A 15,016-nucleotide genomic window follows, 5' to 3' on the forward strand; every position below is an offset into this window, starting at 1 on the left:
TCCTGTTTCCACTGCCTAGTTTCATTACTTTGCATTTACTCGGGTTGAACTTCAACAGCCATTTGTTGGACCATTCACTCAGTCTATCCAGGTCATCTTGTAGCCTCCTACTATCATCCTCTGTTTCAATCCTCCTCATAATTTTTGCATCGTCGGCAAACATTGAGAGGAACGAATCTATACCCTCTGGGAGATCATTTACATATACCAGAAACAGTATAGGTCCAAGGACTGACCCCTGCGGGACTCCACTTGTGACGTCTGGCCAATCTGACACCTCACCCCTCACACAGACTCGTTGTCTCCTGTTGCTTAGGTACTCCTCTATCCACCGGAGTACCTTCCCTCTCACTCCAGCCTGCATCTCCAACTTTCGCACTAGCCTCTTGTGTGGCACTGTATCAAAGGCTTTCTGACAATCCAAAAATATGCAGTCTGCCCACCCTTCTCTTTCTTGCCTAATTTTTGTTGCCTGGTCGTAGAATTCAAGTAACCCTGTGAGGCAGGACCTGCCATCCCTGAACCCATGTTGATGCTGTGTTACAAAGTTCCTTCGCTCCAGATGCTCCACTAGTTTTTTTCGCACAATCTTCTCCATCAGCTTGCATGGTATGCAGGTTAGGGACACTGGCCTGTAGTTCAGTGCCTCCTGTCTATCCCCTTTCTTGTATATCGGGACTACGTTAGCTGCTTTCCAAATATCTGGCAGTTCCCCTGTTGCCAGTGATTTGTTATACACTATGGAGAGTGGTAGGCACAGTTCTCTTGCTCCTTCCTTTAGAACCCAAGGGGAGATTCCATCTGGGCCTATAGCCTTCGTCACGTCCAACTCTAGTAAACACTTCCTTACTTCCCCACTGGTAATCTCAAACTCTTCCAGTGGTTCCTGGTTAGTTATTCCCTCACTTACCTCTGGAATTTCTCCTTGCTCTAAGGTGAAGACCTCCTGGAATTTCTTATTCAATTCCTCACACACTTCCTTGTCATTTGTAGTGAATCCTTCCGCCCCTATCCTTAATCTCATAACCTGTTCCTTTACTGTTGTTTTTCTCCTAATGTGGCTATGCAACAATTTAGGCTGAGTCTTTGCCTTGCTTGCGATGTCATTTTCGTATTGTCTTTCTGCCTCTCTTCTCATCCAGACATATTCATTCCTGGCATTCTGGTATCTTTCTCTGCTCTCAAGTGTCCTGTTATTCCTATAGTTTCTCCATGCCCTTTTACTTTGCTGCTTAGCTAGCCTACATCTCTGATTAAACCATGGGTTTCTCATCTTCATTTCTCTGTTTTCCTTTTGGACTGGGACAAACTTGTTTGCTGCGTCCTTGCACTTCTGCGTGATGTAATCCATCATATCATATCTTGGGCCGTCTTTCCCCTGAGCTCTGTTTCCCATGCTATATCTGTTAGGAATTTTCTTATCCCCTCATAGTTTCCCTTTCGGTATGCTAACCTTTTGGTTTCGGTATCCCTCCTCGAGTTCAATAACCCTTCTTCAATCAAGTACTCAAACAAACTCACACATGTGTGTGTGTGTGTGTGTGTGTGAGTGTGTGTGTGTGTGTATGTGTGTGTGTGTGTGTGTGTGTGTGTGTGTGTGTGTGTGTGTGTGTGTGTGTGTGTGTGTGTGTGTGTGTGTGTGTGTGTGTGTGTGTGTGTCTGCGTATTTACTATTTGTATTTACTCTTTGAGTCTGTAGAATAGAGCTATTTAGCTCTTGGACCCCACCTTCCAAGCCAACTATTGTTCCTCTGTTATATCTACTACAAACATTTATCTCTAACCCTCGCACACAAACACATCCCCAGAAAGCGGCCCATAGCGGCTGTGACACTCCAAGGTACCTATTTACTGCTAGTTGAACAGGTGCAACAGGGGGAAAGAAACTTTGGTCATTTGTTTCCGCCTCTGCTAGAAATCGAACTCTGGTCTTTAGGACTACAACCTCCGAGTGCTGTCCACACAGCCGCGAGGCCCCCAAAGGCTGTGTACTCACCTACTTGTACTCACCTAGCTCTGCTTGCGGGGGTTGAGCTTTGGCTCTTTGGTCCCGCCTCTCAACCGTCAATCAACTAATGAACAGATTCCTAAGCCTACTGGGCGCTATCGTATTAACATTTGAAACTGTGTATACAGTCAGCCTCCACTACATCACTCCTAATGCATTCCACCTGTTAACTACTCGAACACTGAAAAATTCTTTCTAACGTCCTAGCTCATTTTGTGTGTGTGTGTGTGTGTTTGTGTATGTGTGTGTGTGTGCTCACCTATTTTTGTCTGCAGCATCGAGCATTGAATCTTGGATCCCGCCTTTCGAGCCATCGGTTGTTTACAGCAATGACTCCGGTCCTATTTCCCTATCATACTTTGTTTTAAAATTATGAATAGAATTTGCTTCCACAACCTGCTCTTTAAGTGCATTCCATTTTTCCACTACTCTCATAACAAAAGAAAACTTCCTTACATCTCTGTGACTCATTTGAGTTGCCAGCTTCCAACCATGTCCCCTCGTTCTGTTACTATTCCGTGTGAACATTTCGTCTATTCTATGTCCACTTTGTCAATCTCCCCTGAGTATTTTATACGTTCCTATCATATCCCCCCTTTCCCTTCTTTTTTTCTAGTGTCGAAGGCTCAGTTCTTTCAGATGCTCATCATACCCCATCCCTCGTAACGATGGGACGATTCTCGTTGCAAACTTCTGAACCTTTTCCAGTTTCCTTATGTGTTTCTTCAGATGCGGACTCCATGATGAGACGGCATACTCTAGGACTGGCCTCACGTAGGCAGTGTAAAGCGCCGTAAATGCCTCCATACTTATGTTTCTGAATGGTGTTCTAACCTTTGCCAGTGTAGAGTACGCTGCTGTCGTTATCCTATTTATATGTGCCTCAGGAGATAGATTAGGTGTTACGTCCACGCCCAGGTTTCTTTCTCGCGTTGTCACAGGTAGGCTGTTCCCCTTCATTGTGTACTGTCCCTTTGGTCTCCTATCTCCTAGTCCCATTTGTGGGAAAATCTGACTCCAATATTTGAATTAATTAATGAAAACTTCAATAGCTACGAAGGACTACCACTTTTTCTGAAAAAGTGGAAAAGGAAAGATGAGCAAGTGGTTTGATATTAATTCAAGAACTAGTGTTCTATGGATTTTAATGTGACTGTATTTTATCATGAAATACGAGTCAAATTAACTTTCACAAATTGGGGGGTACGAGCGCTAGGATACGACTACGTCCTAGCACCAATAATCTAATGATGGTTCTTTCATTAGAAAGAAATGTAAATATCTATATAAATAAAAATGGAAATGTTCGTTTGTTCAAAACCGCTAATCTCCGAAAGTTCTTCACCGATTGCTTTGAAATTTTCACACAACGTTCCATTCGCATCCGAGCAGGTTTTTATATATATACTATATAGATATCACGTCTGTGACGGTAAAAAAAAATGTTGTTTTTTTAAATTGTGTTTTTCATGTGTTTTTCATTTCAGGGAAATCTTCGAAACCTCTTTACCGATTTCTTTGAAATTTTGACACAACGTTGCATTCAAATAGACGAGTGTTTTTATATACTTACTAGATACATGCCTCACTTGTGACAGGAAAAACATGTTTTTTTTTAAATCAGCACCATCTGTTGGACGTAGGAGCAACACATGCTGTAAACTCTGAAAGTTCTTTTTTCATTGTTTTAATTTCGTTTTTTTAACTCTTCTTATTGTTTAGTGCAATTGGTGGTGAAATTGAGCTGTGTCTATTGATCTACGTTTGAATTTAAACATTTCGTTGGTATTTTTTGGTTTTCTTTTGAAAACAAAAAAATGGGAAATACGTTTATTTCAGAGCTGCAAATGTGCAACAAACAGCCATGAGTCCACCGGGTACAACGGTTACTGCTTTCTTCATGTGATGTCACAATGACGCGTTCGCAAATAGACTGTTGTATTCAAAAGTGCCTATGTATTACACGTGGAATGCCAGTAGAAAATCATTTGTACGACGCAAATAAGAAGAGCGAGTCGACGGACAACTTGGCATATTCAAATAAACTACGATAGGCAGACATCCACCGTGCATCCCAATCAAGATGAATCCTTCTTTCTTCGCATGCTGTTGGTAAATGTGCCTGGATCAACGTCTTCTAGCAATTGAGATTTGTCAACGGCGTTACACTCGCCACTTTCCGTAGTGCATGTCTACCTCTGAATTAATTATAGAAAGACCGACACTGGGATGTATGCATTAATGACGCGTCTAGCACGTCACATCCAAATCAAAATCGTGCATTGATTGCAATCATATTGACCTCCGGCTCTCCTTCATCTCCAACAGAGTTATGGAAGAAATATTAATTGCACATAGCTGAAGATATTGTACGTCGAATACGCAAGGAAAATTCAAATATGAACATGGATTTCACAGCAGAAATCTACAACGAAGCGTTGATAATGATTAAAGATTTGTGCTTAGAAATGGGGAACAAAGTTCTCAATCAATTAGAAATGCCATCACCGAATCGATCTGCTGCTGCTTCGTTCGATGTAGAATTGCGTCATGAACAAAGTTACAATACGGGTGATCTGTTGTCAAAGGCATTTACAATCAAATAATTCCAACTGTCAATAACGAGCTTGAGAAATTTTCTTAGATGCGCCAGGAAGAACTGGTAAAACCTTTCTAATTAGATTTATTCTGGTGGCATTTCGATCCCAAAATGGCATAACCTTAGCTCTTGCATCGTCCAGAATAGCTGCGACATTGCTACCAAGTGGAAGAACTGCTGCCTCGGCTTTGAAATTGCCATTGAACATGCAATTCATTGAAACTCCCGCGTGCAACATTTCCAAAACATCCGGCACACGAACTTAACAATATTATTCAGTCTAACATTCAGAGCGAGGCAGTCACATACAAGTCCGTCGACACTGTTGAGGAAGCTGATGAAGAGGTTAATTATCCAACAGAATTGTTGAATTCACTTGATCTGCCAGGGATACCATCACACGTACGGCAATTGAAAATCGGTGTGCCAATTATCATGTTGCGGAATATCAACCAGCCAAAACTTTGCAGCGCCACGCACCTTGTGGTAAACAAATTAATCAGCAACGTCGTAGAAGCAACAATCTTGACAGGACTTTTCAAAGGTAAAGATGTCCTCATTCCCCGCATTCCCATGATTCCAACAGATATGCCATTTCAATTTAAGAGATTGTAATTTCCAATTCGATTGACGTTTGCAATCACCATCAACAAAGCTCAGGGCCAATCTTCAGACTTGTGCAGTTTATATTTAGACACAGATTGCTTCTCACATGGACAATTATATTTTGCGTGTTCAAGAGTCGGCAAACCAGACAATCTCTATATCTTCTCCTGTCGCTGCTGTTATTCTTCTCCTTTCGCTGCTACCACTCCAACTGAAAGCAAGATCAAATGTAAAAATTGTATAGGCTAGAGTTAATATACTACTTCACTCTGATTGAATAGTGGGAGCCTAGACTTAATTGAAACTAACATTGGTTATGATGTCGCGTGGCGTGACGACGAGCAACCTACACGATAAATGTTAACAAAGGGCACTCTTTAACAAATATCAGTAAGACAATAAAGAAAATATGCTCGCCGGAACTTGTGTTGAATGCATATGGAGACTTCCACCAACTCTGCCACCCTCTGTTGCAAGGATGACGTAAATATGAGTCGTTAAGTGGGAGCTCTGTAACACAATAACTCTGGCAAGATGGATGCCCACGCTCTTTTATTGTTACTCCTTCCTGTTTCCTCCGATTGCGCATGCGTGGCTCTCAATAAGTACCTCGAGCGTAAATAAATTTATGTATTTCGGAGTAAATTAGGGAAGGAAGAGATTGTGACGAGTATTTATGTCACGTTTAAATGTCTCATGTTATAATATAATCTCTCGCAGCGTAAGTTGGTTTATTAAAGCTGCCTAAATAAAGGAGAGGAATATGAAGTGGAATTATTTTACCTTTTAATAATTTCACTGGAGAGTTTATTTTAACTAAATAAGCAATTTCAGTAAGCAATAATGTGCTACGTAAATAAATTAATTAGTAAACGATTATCCTTAGTAAAGGCAAGTAATTAACTGGACTCTGTTTAGATTCAACAAATGTGGAGATATTTCCAGTTTCAAGCTGACGCAACACCATGGCGTCATGGAGACTAGGAAAGATTTGGCAGAATACTGCATAGTATGAACTATTATTCTAATTAATTCTACAAGTTAGTAATTCTAATAACTACTTGTAGTTAATACAAAAATGTTGTATAGCAATACAAAAAGTGTATGAAAACTGTTGGTTATTTTCAACACCATTTCCATAACTTTACGTTTGCTCGTGTTAAACTCCAGTAGCCATTTCCCAGACCATCTCTGCAACCTGTTCAAATCCTCTTGGAGGATCCTACAATCCTCATCTGTCACAACTCTTCTCATCAACTTTGCGTCATCTGCGAACATCGACATATAGGAGACTCTACTCCTATAAACGTGTCGTTAACATATATTAGAAATAAAATTGGTTCCAGCACCTATCCTTGAGGTACTCCAGTCGTTACTGTTCGCGAGTCCGATTTCTCGCCCCTTACCGTAACTCACTGGCTTCTTCCTATTAGGTAGTTCCTTATCCATGCTAGGGCCTTTCCTCCCACCCCCGCCTGCCTCTCGAGTTTGAATAGCAGTCTAATGTGCTGTACTGTATCAAAGGCTCTTTGGCAGTCTAGAAATATGCAGTCTATCTAACTTTCTCTGTCCTGTCTTATCCTCGTTATTTTATCATAGAATTCCAAAAGATTAGTTAGGCAAGATTTCCCTTGCGAGAACACCCATGTTAATGTTTGTTTACAAACCTAAAGTTCTCTAGGTGTGCAACCTGTCTTAGCCTAATTATTCTTTCAAGTATTTTACAGGGGATGCTTGTCAGTGATACAGGTCTATAATTATGTGCCTCCTCCCTATCACATTTCTTGAAAATCGGTACAACATTTGCCAAGAGAAACACAGTATACATCAAGTCAAGAACATCACACAAAATATAAGACAACGTGAACAAGCAATCATGCAATCAAATAATGACAAGAAAACAAACATAGTAACACATGAAACAAAGCAAACAGAAGCACCGGCCAGAAGGACCTACAACATAGCACATCATGAAGTACTGCATGAAAGATAACACAAGAAAATCATAACATACATATCATAACATACGCTGAAAACAGAGAATCACTAATAAATGTCTGCAAAGCAATTTCTAATGTCTTCAAACAAACTGTACATGACACCAAGGTACAACCAGACGCGGCGCAGAGCTCGGTGGCAGCGGCGCCGGAGCAGAGCTCGGTGGCAGCGGCGCCGGAGCAGAGCTCGGTGGCATCGGCGCCGGAGCAGAGCTCGGTGGCAGTGGCGCCGGAGCAGAGCGCGGTATCGATGGCGCCGGAGCAGAGCGCGGTATCGATGGCGCCGGAGCAGAGCGCGGTGGCATCGGCGCCGGAGCAGAGCTCGGTGGCAGTGGCGCCGGAGCAGAGCGCGGTATCGATGGCGCCGGAGCAGAGCGCGGTATCGATGGCGCCGGAGCAGAGCGCGGTGGCATCGGCGCCGGAGCAGAGCTCGGTGGCAGTGGCGCCGGAGCAGAGCGCGGTATCGATGGCGCCGGAGCAGAGCGCGGTATCGATGGCGCCGGAGCAGAGCGCGGTATCGATGGCGCCAGAGCAGAGCGCGGTATCGATGGCGCCGGAGCAGAGCTCGGTGGCATCGGCGCCGGAGCAGAGCACGGTGGCAGTGGCGCCGGAGCAGAGCGCGGTATCGATGGCGCCGGAGCAGAGCGCGGTATCGATGGCGCCGGAGCAGAGCGCGGTGTCGGGAGCGCCGCAGCAGAGTGCGCTCCCTGGCAAAGGGAAACAAACAAACCAAGGACCCAATATCTGTTGGTATTACAAATGGGCTACCTGTAAGCATGGGATATCGGGAAGAACAAATGGAACATGTAAGCACAATCACCCTAGAAAGTGCAGAAATCTCCTCAGTACAGGTAAATGTACCAAAAGCTGTGAATTATTTTACCCAGAAATTTGCAAGAACTCTTTAGACAGGAAAGAGTGCTTCAATGCTGAATGTTATTATAGACTCGTGGGTTGGTTGGTGTTGTCGTCGTCGATCCTTCTCTATGGACAACCCAACCCACAACTCGGCAGAGTGCTTATACTAGGAGATCACCCTTGGCGCTTCTGGCTCTTGGAGAGGGGCTCAACGTCACACGTTTAGGGGATGCGGCTCCAACACTTAGCCTCGTTGTCACGTGCACACACCCACTCGAGCCGCTGTGACTCCCCACTCTCTCCTTATGAGATATGATCTCCTCAATCCCCTATGGCTTACTAGTATTACCTCTTACCCTGTCCACAGCAGTGGTTCTTGGTTCTTTCTCTCTCTCTCTCCTTCTTCACTACTTCCTGGGAAGCCTCACTAGGACAAGGGCAAACACCAGCAAATTGTGACACATTTACTGGACAAAGCACATACACGATACATACAGTTGTTTCCTCGAGCAACTATGGTGCTTCACCACCTCTACAGAAGCATGTGACACTCTTCTTCACTGCTTCTCCTCACAGCTCGAGGTCCTCGCCTCCACTACCTTGGAGTCTCATCAACTACTTCATCTGTGCTGGCTTCGAAGTTCTCAGCAACTTCTTCCCCAAAGACAAACCTGCAACCCATCGACACTCCAATAAAATTGTTTCCCCTTTAACACATAAACAAAAATAATCACACAATATGTTTGCCTCAAACCTCTATCTGTCCTCTACATACAGTGAGAGTGGACTCCCCCATTTTGGGCGGGTCCATACTCCAACTCGCACGGCGGCGGTCCTCACTCACGCTGGGAGGGTCTTCCACCGTCAGAAGCCGACTCCCTCAGTTGCCTGCCAGCGCTCAGAGGGGGCGGACGTCGCTCCGTGTTCCTCCCTCTCCACTCTCTTATTTTAGGCTTTCTGCCTTATTAAAACATGTCTAACTTATCAATAAACATTGCTACTGTCGCTGGGCACACGACCAACTACAAGCAATCACTATGAACTGGCGTATATCGTGCTTACCACAGATTATCTGGTCGAGGGCGCTCTCCCTATGACGGCGTCTGGTCAGGGCGCTCCACACAGCCCACGAAAATGCCTCTGGGCAGCTTATTAAACTCTCCTCGCCGTCCAAGACTTGAGACCACAACGTTCTCAGCTCAATTCCACAGCTGGCACGTCTGCACACTTCTCTTCTCTTGGAGATATATCACTAGGGGTTCCTTTCTGACGGGAGCTCAACGGAGCGCGGCTTTCCCCTGCGATGTCTGGCACTCAAGTGAGGTCAAGGTCCTCCAGAAGCGAGCCTCACGCCTCCAGCAAAATGTCCACATCTCCTAGCCAGTCATTTATCTGTTTTCTTCTTCACTGCCCATAATCTTAAATTGTTCATCATATCCAAGCAACTATTTTACATGTGGGTTATCACCTCAATATTTGCTAGACCTTCTAATCAGGTCAGGCTTGATGAATAACTCTCAAGGAGGGAGACTCGTTTCTCCTGCAGGCTGAGATCATAACACTCCCCTCCCCTTATTTTTGAGAGTTATTCCAGTGGAAAAGCTCGGGATAATACATCCGCCACCACATTGTCTCTTTCTTCAACCGATTGGTTCGACCGGTTAGTCTGTTTACATACTCCCGTAGGAGTCTACAACTAGTTCGTTGCTCCTTGCAACATCTGGCTCACAACTCGCCCGAAACATGATCTTCTCACAAACGATCTGACTTCTCTGGCACCTCTTGGCTAGGCTGTCCTCCTTGGATGCCTGCAATCCATTGGTCCACTCTACTTACTGTCTCCACCCTCCGTTTCCTCGTCTTCTTCTCTTCTCGTCCAGAGTCAGACGTCTACTGTCTGTACCTCCTCTGTCGTCTTCATACTTCCATCTACTGCCGTTATACTTTCGTCTCCTGCCATCATACTTCACTCCCTCGTCTTCACCGACGATCCTCCCTTTAGTCTCCTCATTTATCCAAGACCTCATCCTGTTTGACTTCCATCGAGTCCTCGGCTTTCTTCTACTCCTCCATGCTTGTATCCTCATCCTCTTCTCACACTTCTCACCTCTATACCACTCCATTTCTTCTCCTTCAACTCTTCTTCGTTCCCTAAAAGTTTCTTCGAGCACTGTACTACATCCAACAGCACTCGACCGTACATATCGCTTTACCTCTCCTAGAGTGCTCGTAGGCATCTCTCCACACATACTGTCTCTTCTCCTTTCATTTTCCCGGCTATTACTCTTCTTCACTATCTCTCCTCCACGTTTCCTGTGAAACATATCAACTCCTGACACCTCAAACAACTTAACTCCACTATCCAAATGCCTCTGTGCTCGTGGACAACTTGACGCTCTACTCCCGTCCTCAGTCTGTCCACATCTTTCCTCATTCCTACTCAGCACAGTTGCATTCACCTTCCGACTCTTAATTTCAGCAGTCTGGGCTCTACTCAGGTCCGCTCTCTTAACATGATTCTTCTTCGGCTGGGCCATCTTCACTTTTGACCTCACCGAGACTTCATCTTCCTGGGCTGGACCTTCATCAAACAGCCACGCTATATCTACGTTGATATCTTCCACCGGTTGAATCGACACTGTCTCATCTTCTCCAGCGTCTTCCTTGTCGGCCACCTCTGCCTTCCTTACTACCGAGACAGGGTACTCAATGGCTTGGCGGTCTCCTGACTCATCCCCTCGGATGTCAGTCAGGTTCACACTCTCAGGTGTCCCACCCGTGCCGAGACCTTCTGGGCACCCCTCTGGCACAATCTCCGCCATGACACACCCACACCCTGTCCAAGAGTGGATTTGTACACCCCTTGCTGAAATAGATAAACTGTGTGACCGCAGGTGTATACTCTCTCTCTTGGGAAGACTCACAGGACAAGATGGATAAGGTGCAAGCATTTGTGGAGTCAGGCAAGCCTGAAGACTTGGAAGGTTGCACGAGGGATCAATTGAAACAAATAGCAGAAAAATGTGGCATTAGGTTGAAAGCATCTAAAGTAGCTGGGATGAAGGATGAGATCCTGAGGCAGTTAAGAACCAGAAGTGAAGCGGCAGAACAAGGAGCCCAGAAAGGAGCTGAAAGTGGAAAGGAGGATGATGGGCAGGATGAAGTGAGATCCCAGGGATCAAGTAGGAGCAGCAAGAGTAGCCGCAGTAGCAGGAGTAGCCGAAATAGGAGCTTGGAAAGGTTCCAGTTAGAGCTCCAGATGCAGCGTGAGGAGAGACAGTTCCAGCTGGAAAAGATGAAGTTAGAACTCCAGATGAAAAATGAAGCCGAGAGGGAAAAAGAGAAAACCAGGCTGGAAGTAGAGAAAGCAAGACTAGAGGTGGAGAAAGAAAAAGAGAAAACCAGAATAAGAGAACTGGAGTTGGAACAGGAGAAAGAAAAAGAAAAAGCCCAGGTCGAAAAAGAAAAAGATAGAACAAAACAAATGCAGATAGAAGCGAATAGAACCTTGGCTGAGCAAAGGATCGAACATGGGTTGCCAGAGAGCACCACCCAGGTATCACACTCATCAGATGTTAGGGTTAGGGAGAAGGACATTCCCTTGTTTGTTCATGAAGAGGCAGAGAGCTACTTCGAGCACTTTGAAAAGGTGGCCAGCATCAAGGAGTGGCCACAGGAGGAATGGGCACAGCTGGTCCAGTTAAGATTGACCGGTGCAGCCAGGGAGGCATACACCCAATTGTCACTGGAAGAGTGCCAGGATTATGCCACAGTAAAGAGCAGCATATTGCGCTCGTTTCAGTTAACCCCAGAAGCTTATAGGAAGCGCTTCAGAGAGTTGATCAAAGTTGGAGCATGTACCTTTGCTGAGAGAGCAAGGGATCTGGAAAGACGATTCCAGAAGTGGATTGAGGCTGCTGGAGTTGGATCTTACGCTGACCTGAAGCAACTGATGGTCATGGAGAAGTTCTTGGAGATGATGCATCCCGAAACAAAGTTCAAGATCCAAGAAGCAGGGATAAAGGAGATGAAAGATGCCGCAGATAGGGCGGACATGATTACCGAAGCATATAAGAGCTTGAGGGAGAACAGAGTGAAAAGCGAGGTGAGACGCAACAATGGCAGATCCAATGGAGTCTGGGGAGGAAGAAATTATGAAAGACCCAGAGGAGTCTGGGGTGAGAAAAATTTTGATAAATGGGCAGATAAAAGTAAGTACCCTAAAACTCAGAAGAGTAGGTCGCGCACTTCGTCTGAAAGTGAGGATGGAGGAGATAAACGAGAAACTAATCGTTATCCAGGAAATCGAGAGTCTAGTAAAGCTCCACAGAGTACGAGTAGTACGTCTGGCCCGAGGAACTCTCATGTGAGTGGACAAAGTCAGAGCCGCTTTGGTACATATAGAAGAGATTTTTCCCAGGTGAGGTGTTACAATTGTAACGGATTGGGTCACGTGATGCGAGATTGTCGGCAGGGCAAGAGAGTTGTGACCCTGGCCATGTGTGACCCCCGAAGTAAATATACTAATGTGTTCCAAGACAAACCACAAAAGATGAACTTCGTGAACGAGAGGTATAGGCCCTTCATTAGCAAAGGTTGGATCAGAATAGGAAGCCAACCTGAGGTAGAAGTTGGTATCTTAAGGGATACCGGAGCTAATTAGAGCTTGATTACGAGAAGCCTGATTGGGAATGGTCGACGGTTAGCTGGCAGTGGGAAGATGAAAGTATATGGGTTGTTGTCTGAGAGTGACATGCCCGTATGTACTGTCCAGCTAAGGTCGGAATATGTGTCGGCAGAGGTGATGTTGGGAGTATGCCCCGACATACCTATTCCAGGAGTCCAAGTGATCCTGGGGAATGACTTGTGCGGGACAAAGGTGTTGCCAAGAGTCACAGCGGCTCGAGTGGGTGTGTGCACGTGACAACGAGGCTAAGTGTTGGAGCCGCATCCCCTAAACATGTGATGTTGAGCCCCTCTCCAAGAGCCAGAAGCGCCAAGGGTGATCTCTTAGTGAGGTATAAGTACTCTACCGAGTTGTGGGTTGGGTTGTCCGTAAAGGAGGAACACGACGACAACAACACCAACCAACCCACAGACTATAATAAATTGGGGGCCCTGTCCGGGAGATGTGGGTGTGTCAGTTCACTCTCCCGGATACAGGCCCCCAATTTATTATATTCTGTGGGTTGGTTGGTGTTGTCGTCGTTGATCCTTCTCTATGGACAACCCAACCCATAACTCGGTAGAGTGCTTATACCTCACTAGGAGATCACCCTTGGCGCTTCTGGCTCTTGGAGAGGGGCTCAACGTCACACGTTTAGGGGATGCGGCTCCAACACTTAGCCTCGTTGTCACGTGCACACACCCACTCGAGCCGCTGTGACTCCCCACTCTCTCCTTATGAGATATGATCTCAATCCCCTATGACTTACTAGTATTACCTCCTACCCTGTCCACAGCAGTGGTTTTTGGTTCTTTCTCTCTCTCTCTCCTTCTTTACTACCTCCTGGGAAGCCTCACTAGGACAAGGGCAAACACCGGCAAATTGGGATACATTTACTGGACAAAGCACATACACGATACATACACACATACAATAATAATGAATCCTACACTCTATACTATTACAATCAGGTTGCACTCCAACACCATCAGAACTCTATCATCAGCTTATCAAGTGGTGTCCTATCTCCTGGTTCACCACCTGATACTATCAACCTCCTCAAGTTGATCAAGTCAACATACACTGTTGCACCATCAGCAAGAGAATATATATATATATATGTATCTATAAATGTGTACAAAGAAAATCAGCATTTGAATGCAATAACATATATCAGTATAAATGTTCATTGATACACAACAATGATCAATCGATCACTCTATCAGTCCTCGAACACATACATCTGTAGGTAATCCAGCCTACGAATGTAACTCTAAACTTCAGTATAAAACACTCCTTGACATAAGAATGCAACAATCACTCACCTCTCACTGCGTCTTGCACACTAATGACAACCAAACACTATCAACTCCCTACAAGTAATCCACCAGAACTTCCCTTCCACCTCTGGAAGTTCACTACCCTGATATCTTTAGGTTCTTCCGGGCTTCACTACCAGGATCCTCTGCAGCTCCTCCAGGCTGCTATCATGAAGTTTCCTTGAGCAACTACGGTGCTTCACCCTTCTGCTAGGGTCCTCCACAGCTCTCCTGGCTGCTACACCATGAAGTTTCCTCGAGCAACTATGGTGCTTCACCACCTCTACAGAAGCACGTGACACTCTTCTTCACTGCTTCTCCTCACAGCTCGAGGTCCTCGCCTCCACTACCTTGGAGTCTCATCAACTACTTCATCTGTGCTGGCTTCGAAGTTCTCAGCAACTTCTTCCCCAAAGACAAACCTGCAACCCATCGACACTCCAATAAAATTGTTTCCCCTTTAACACATAAACAAAAATAATCACACAATATGTTTGCCTCAAACCTCTATCTGTCCTCTACATACAGTGAGAGTGGACTCCCCCGTTTTGGGCGGGTCCATACTCCAACTCGCACGGCGGCGGTCCTCACTCACGCAGGAAGGGTCTTCCACCGTCAGAAGCCGACTCCCTCAGTTGCCTGCCAGCGCTCAGAGGGGGCGGACGTCGCTCCGTGTTCCTCCCTCTCCACTCTCTTATTTTAGGCTTTCTGCCTTATTAAAACATGTCTAACTTATCAATAAACATTGCTACTGTCGCTGGGCACACGACCAACTACAAGCAATCACTATGAACTGGCGTATATCGTGCTTACCACAGATTATCTGGTCGAGGGCGCTCTCTCTCTGACGGCGTCTGGTCAGGGCGCTCCACACAGCCCACGAAAATGCCTCTGAGCAGCTTATTAAACTCTCCTCGCCGTCCAAGACTTGAGACCACAACGTTCTCAGCTCAATTCCACAGC

The 15,016-nt window shown here is 45.5% G+C and overlaps 1 protein-coding gene across 1 annotated transcript; it reads left to right on the forward strand.

Annotated features, from left to right (window-relative positions):
* Nucleotides 1–2,676: 2,676 nt before the first annotated feature.
* Nucleotides 2,677–7,984, forward strand: LOC138372071 (spidroin-1-like). The gene is made up of 2 exons (XM_069337272.1): nucleotides 2,677–2,782; nucleotides 7,320–7,984. Exons 1-2 carry the CDS (start codon nucleotides 2,677–2,679, stop codon nucleotides 7,982–7,984), a joined length of 771 nt encoding a protein of 256 aa, XP_069193373.1.
* The last annotated feature ends 7,032 nt before the right edge of the window (nucleotides 7,985–15,016 follow it).

The sequence above is a fragment of the Procambarus clarkii genome, chromosome 37, assembly GCF_040958095.1.
Source record: "Procambarus clarkii isolate CNS0578487 chromosome 37, FALCON_Pclarkii_2.0, whole genome shotgun sequence".
Lineage (NCBI taxonomy): Eukaryota > Metazoa > Arthropoda > Malacostraca > Decapoda > Cambaridae > Procambarus > Procambarus clarkii.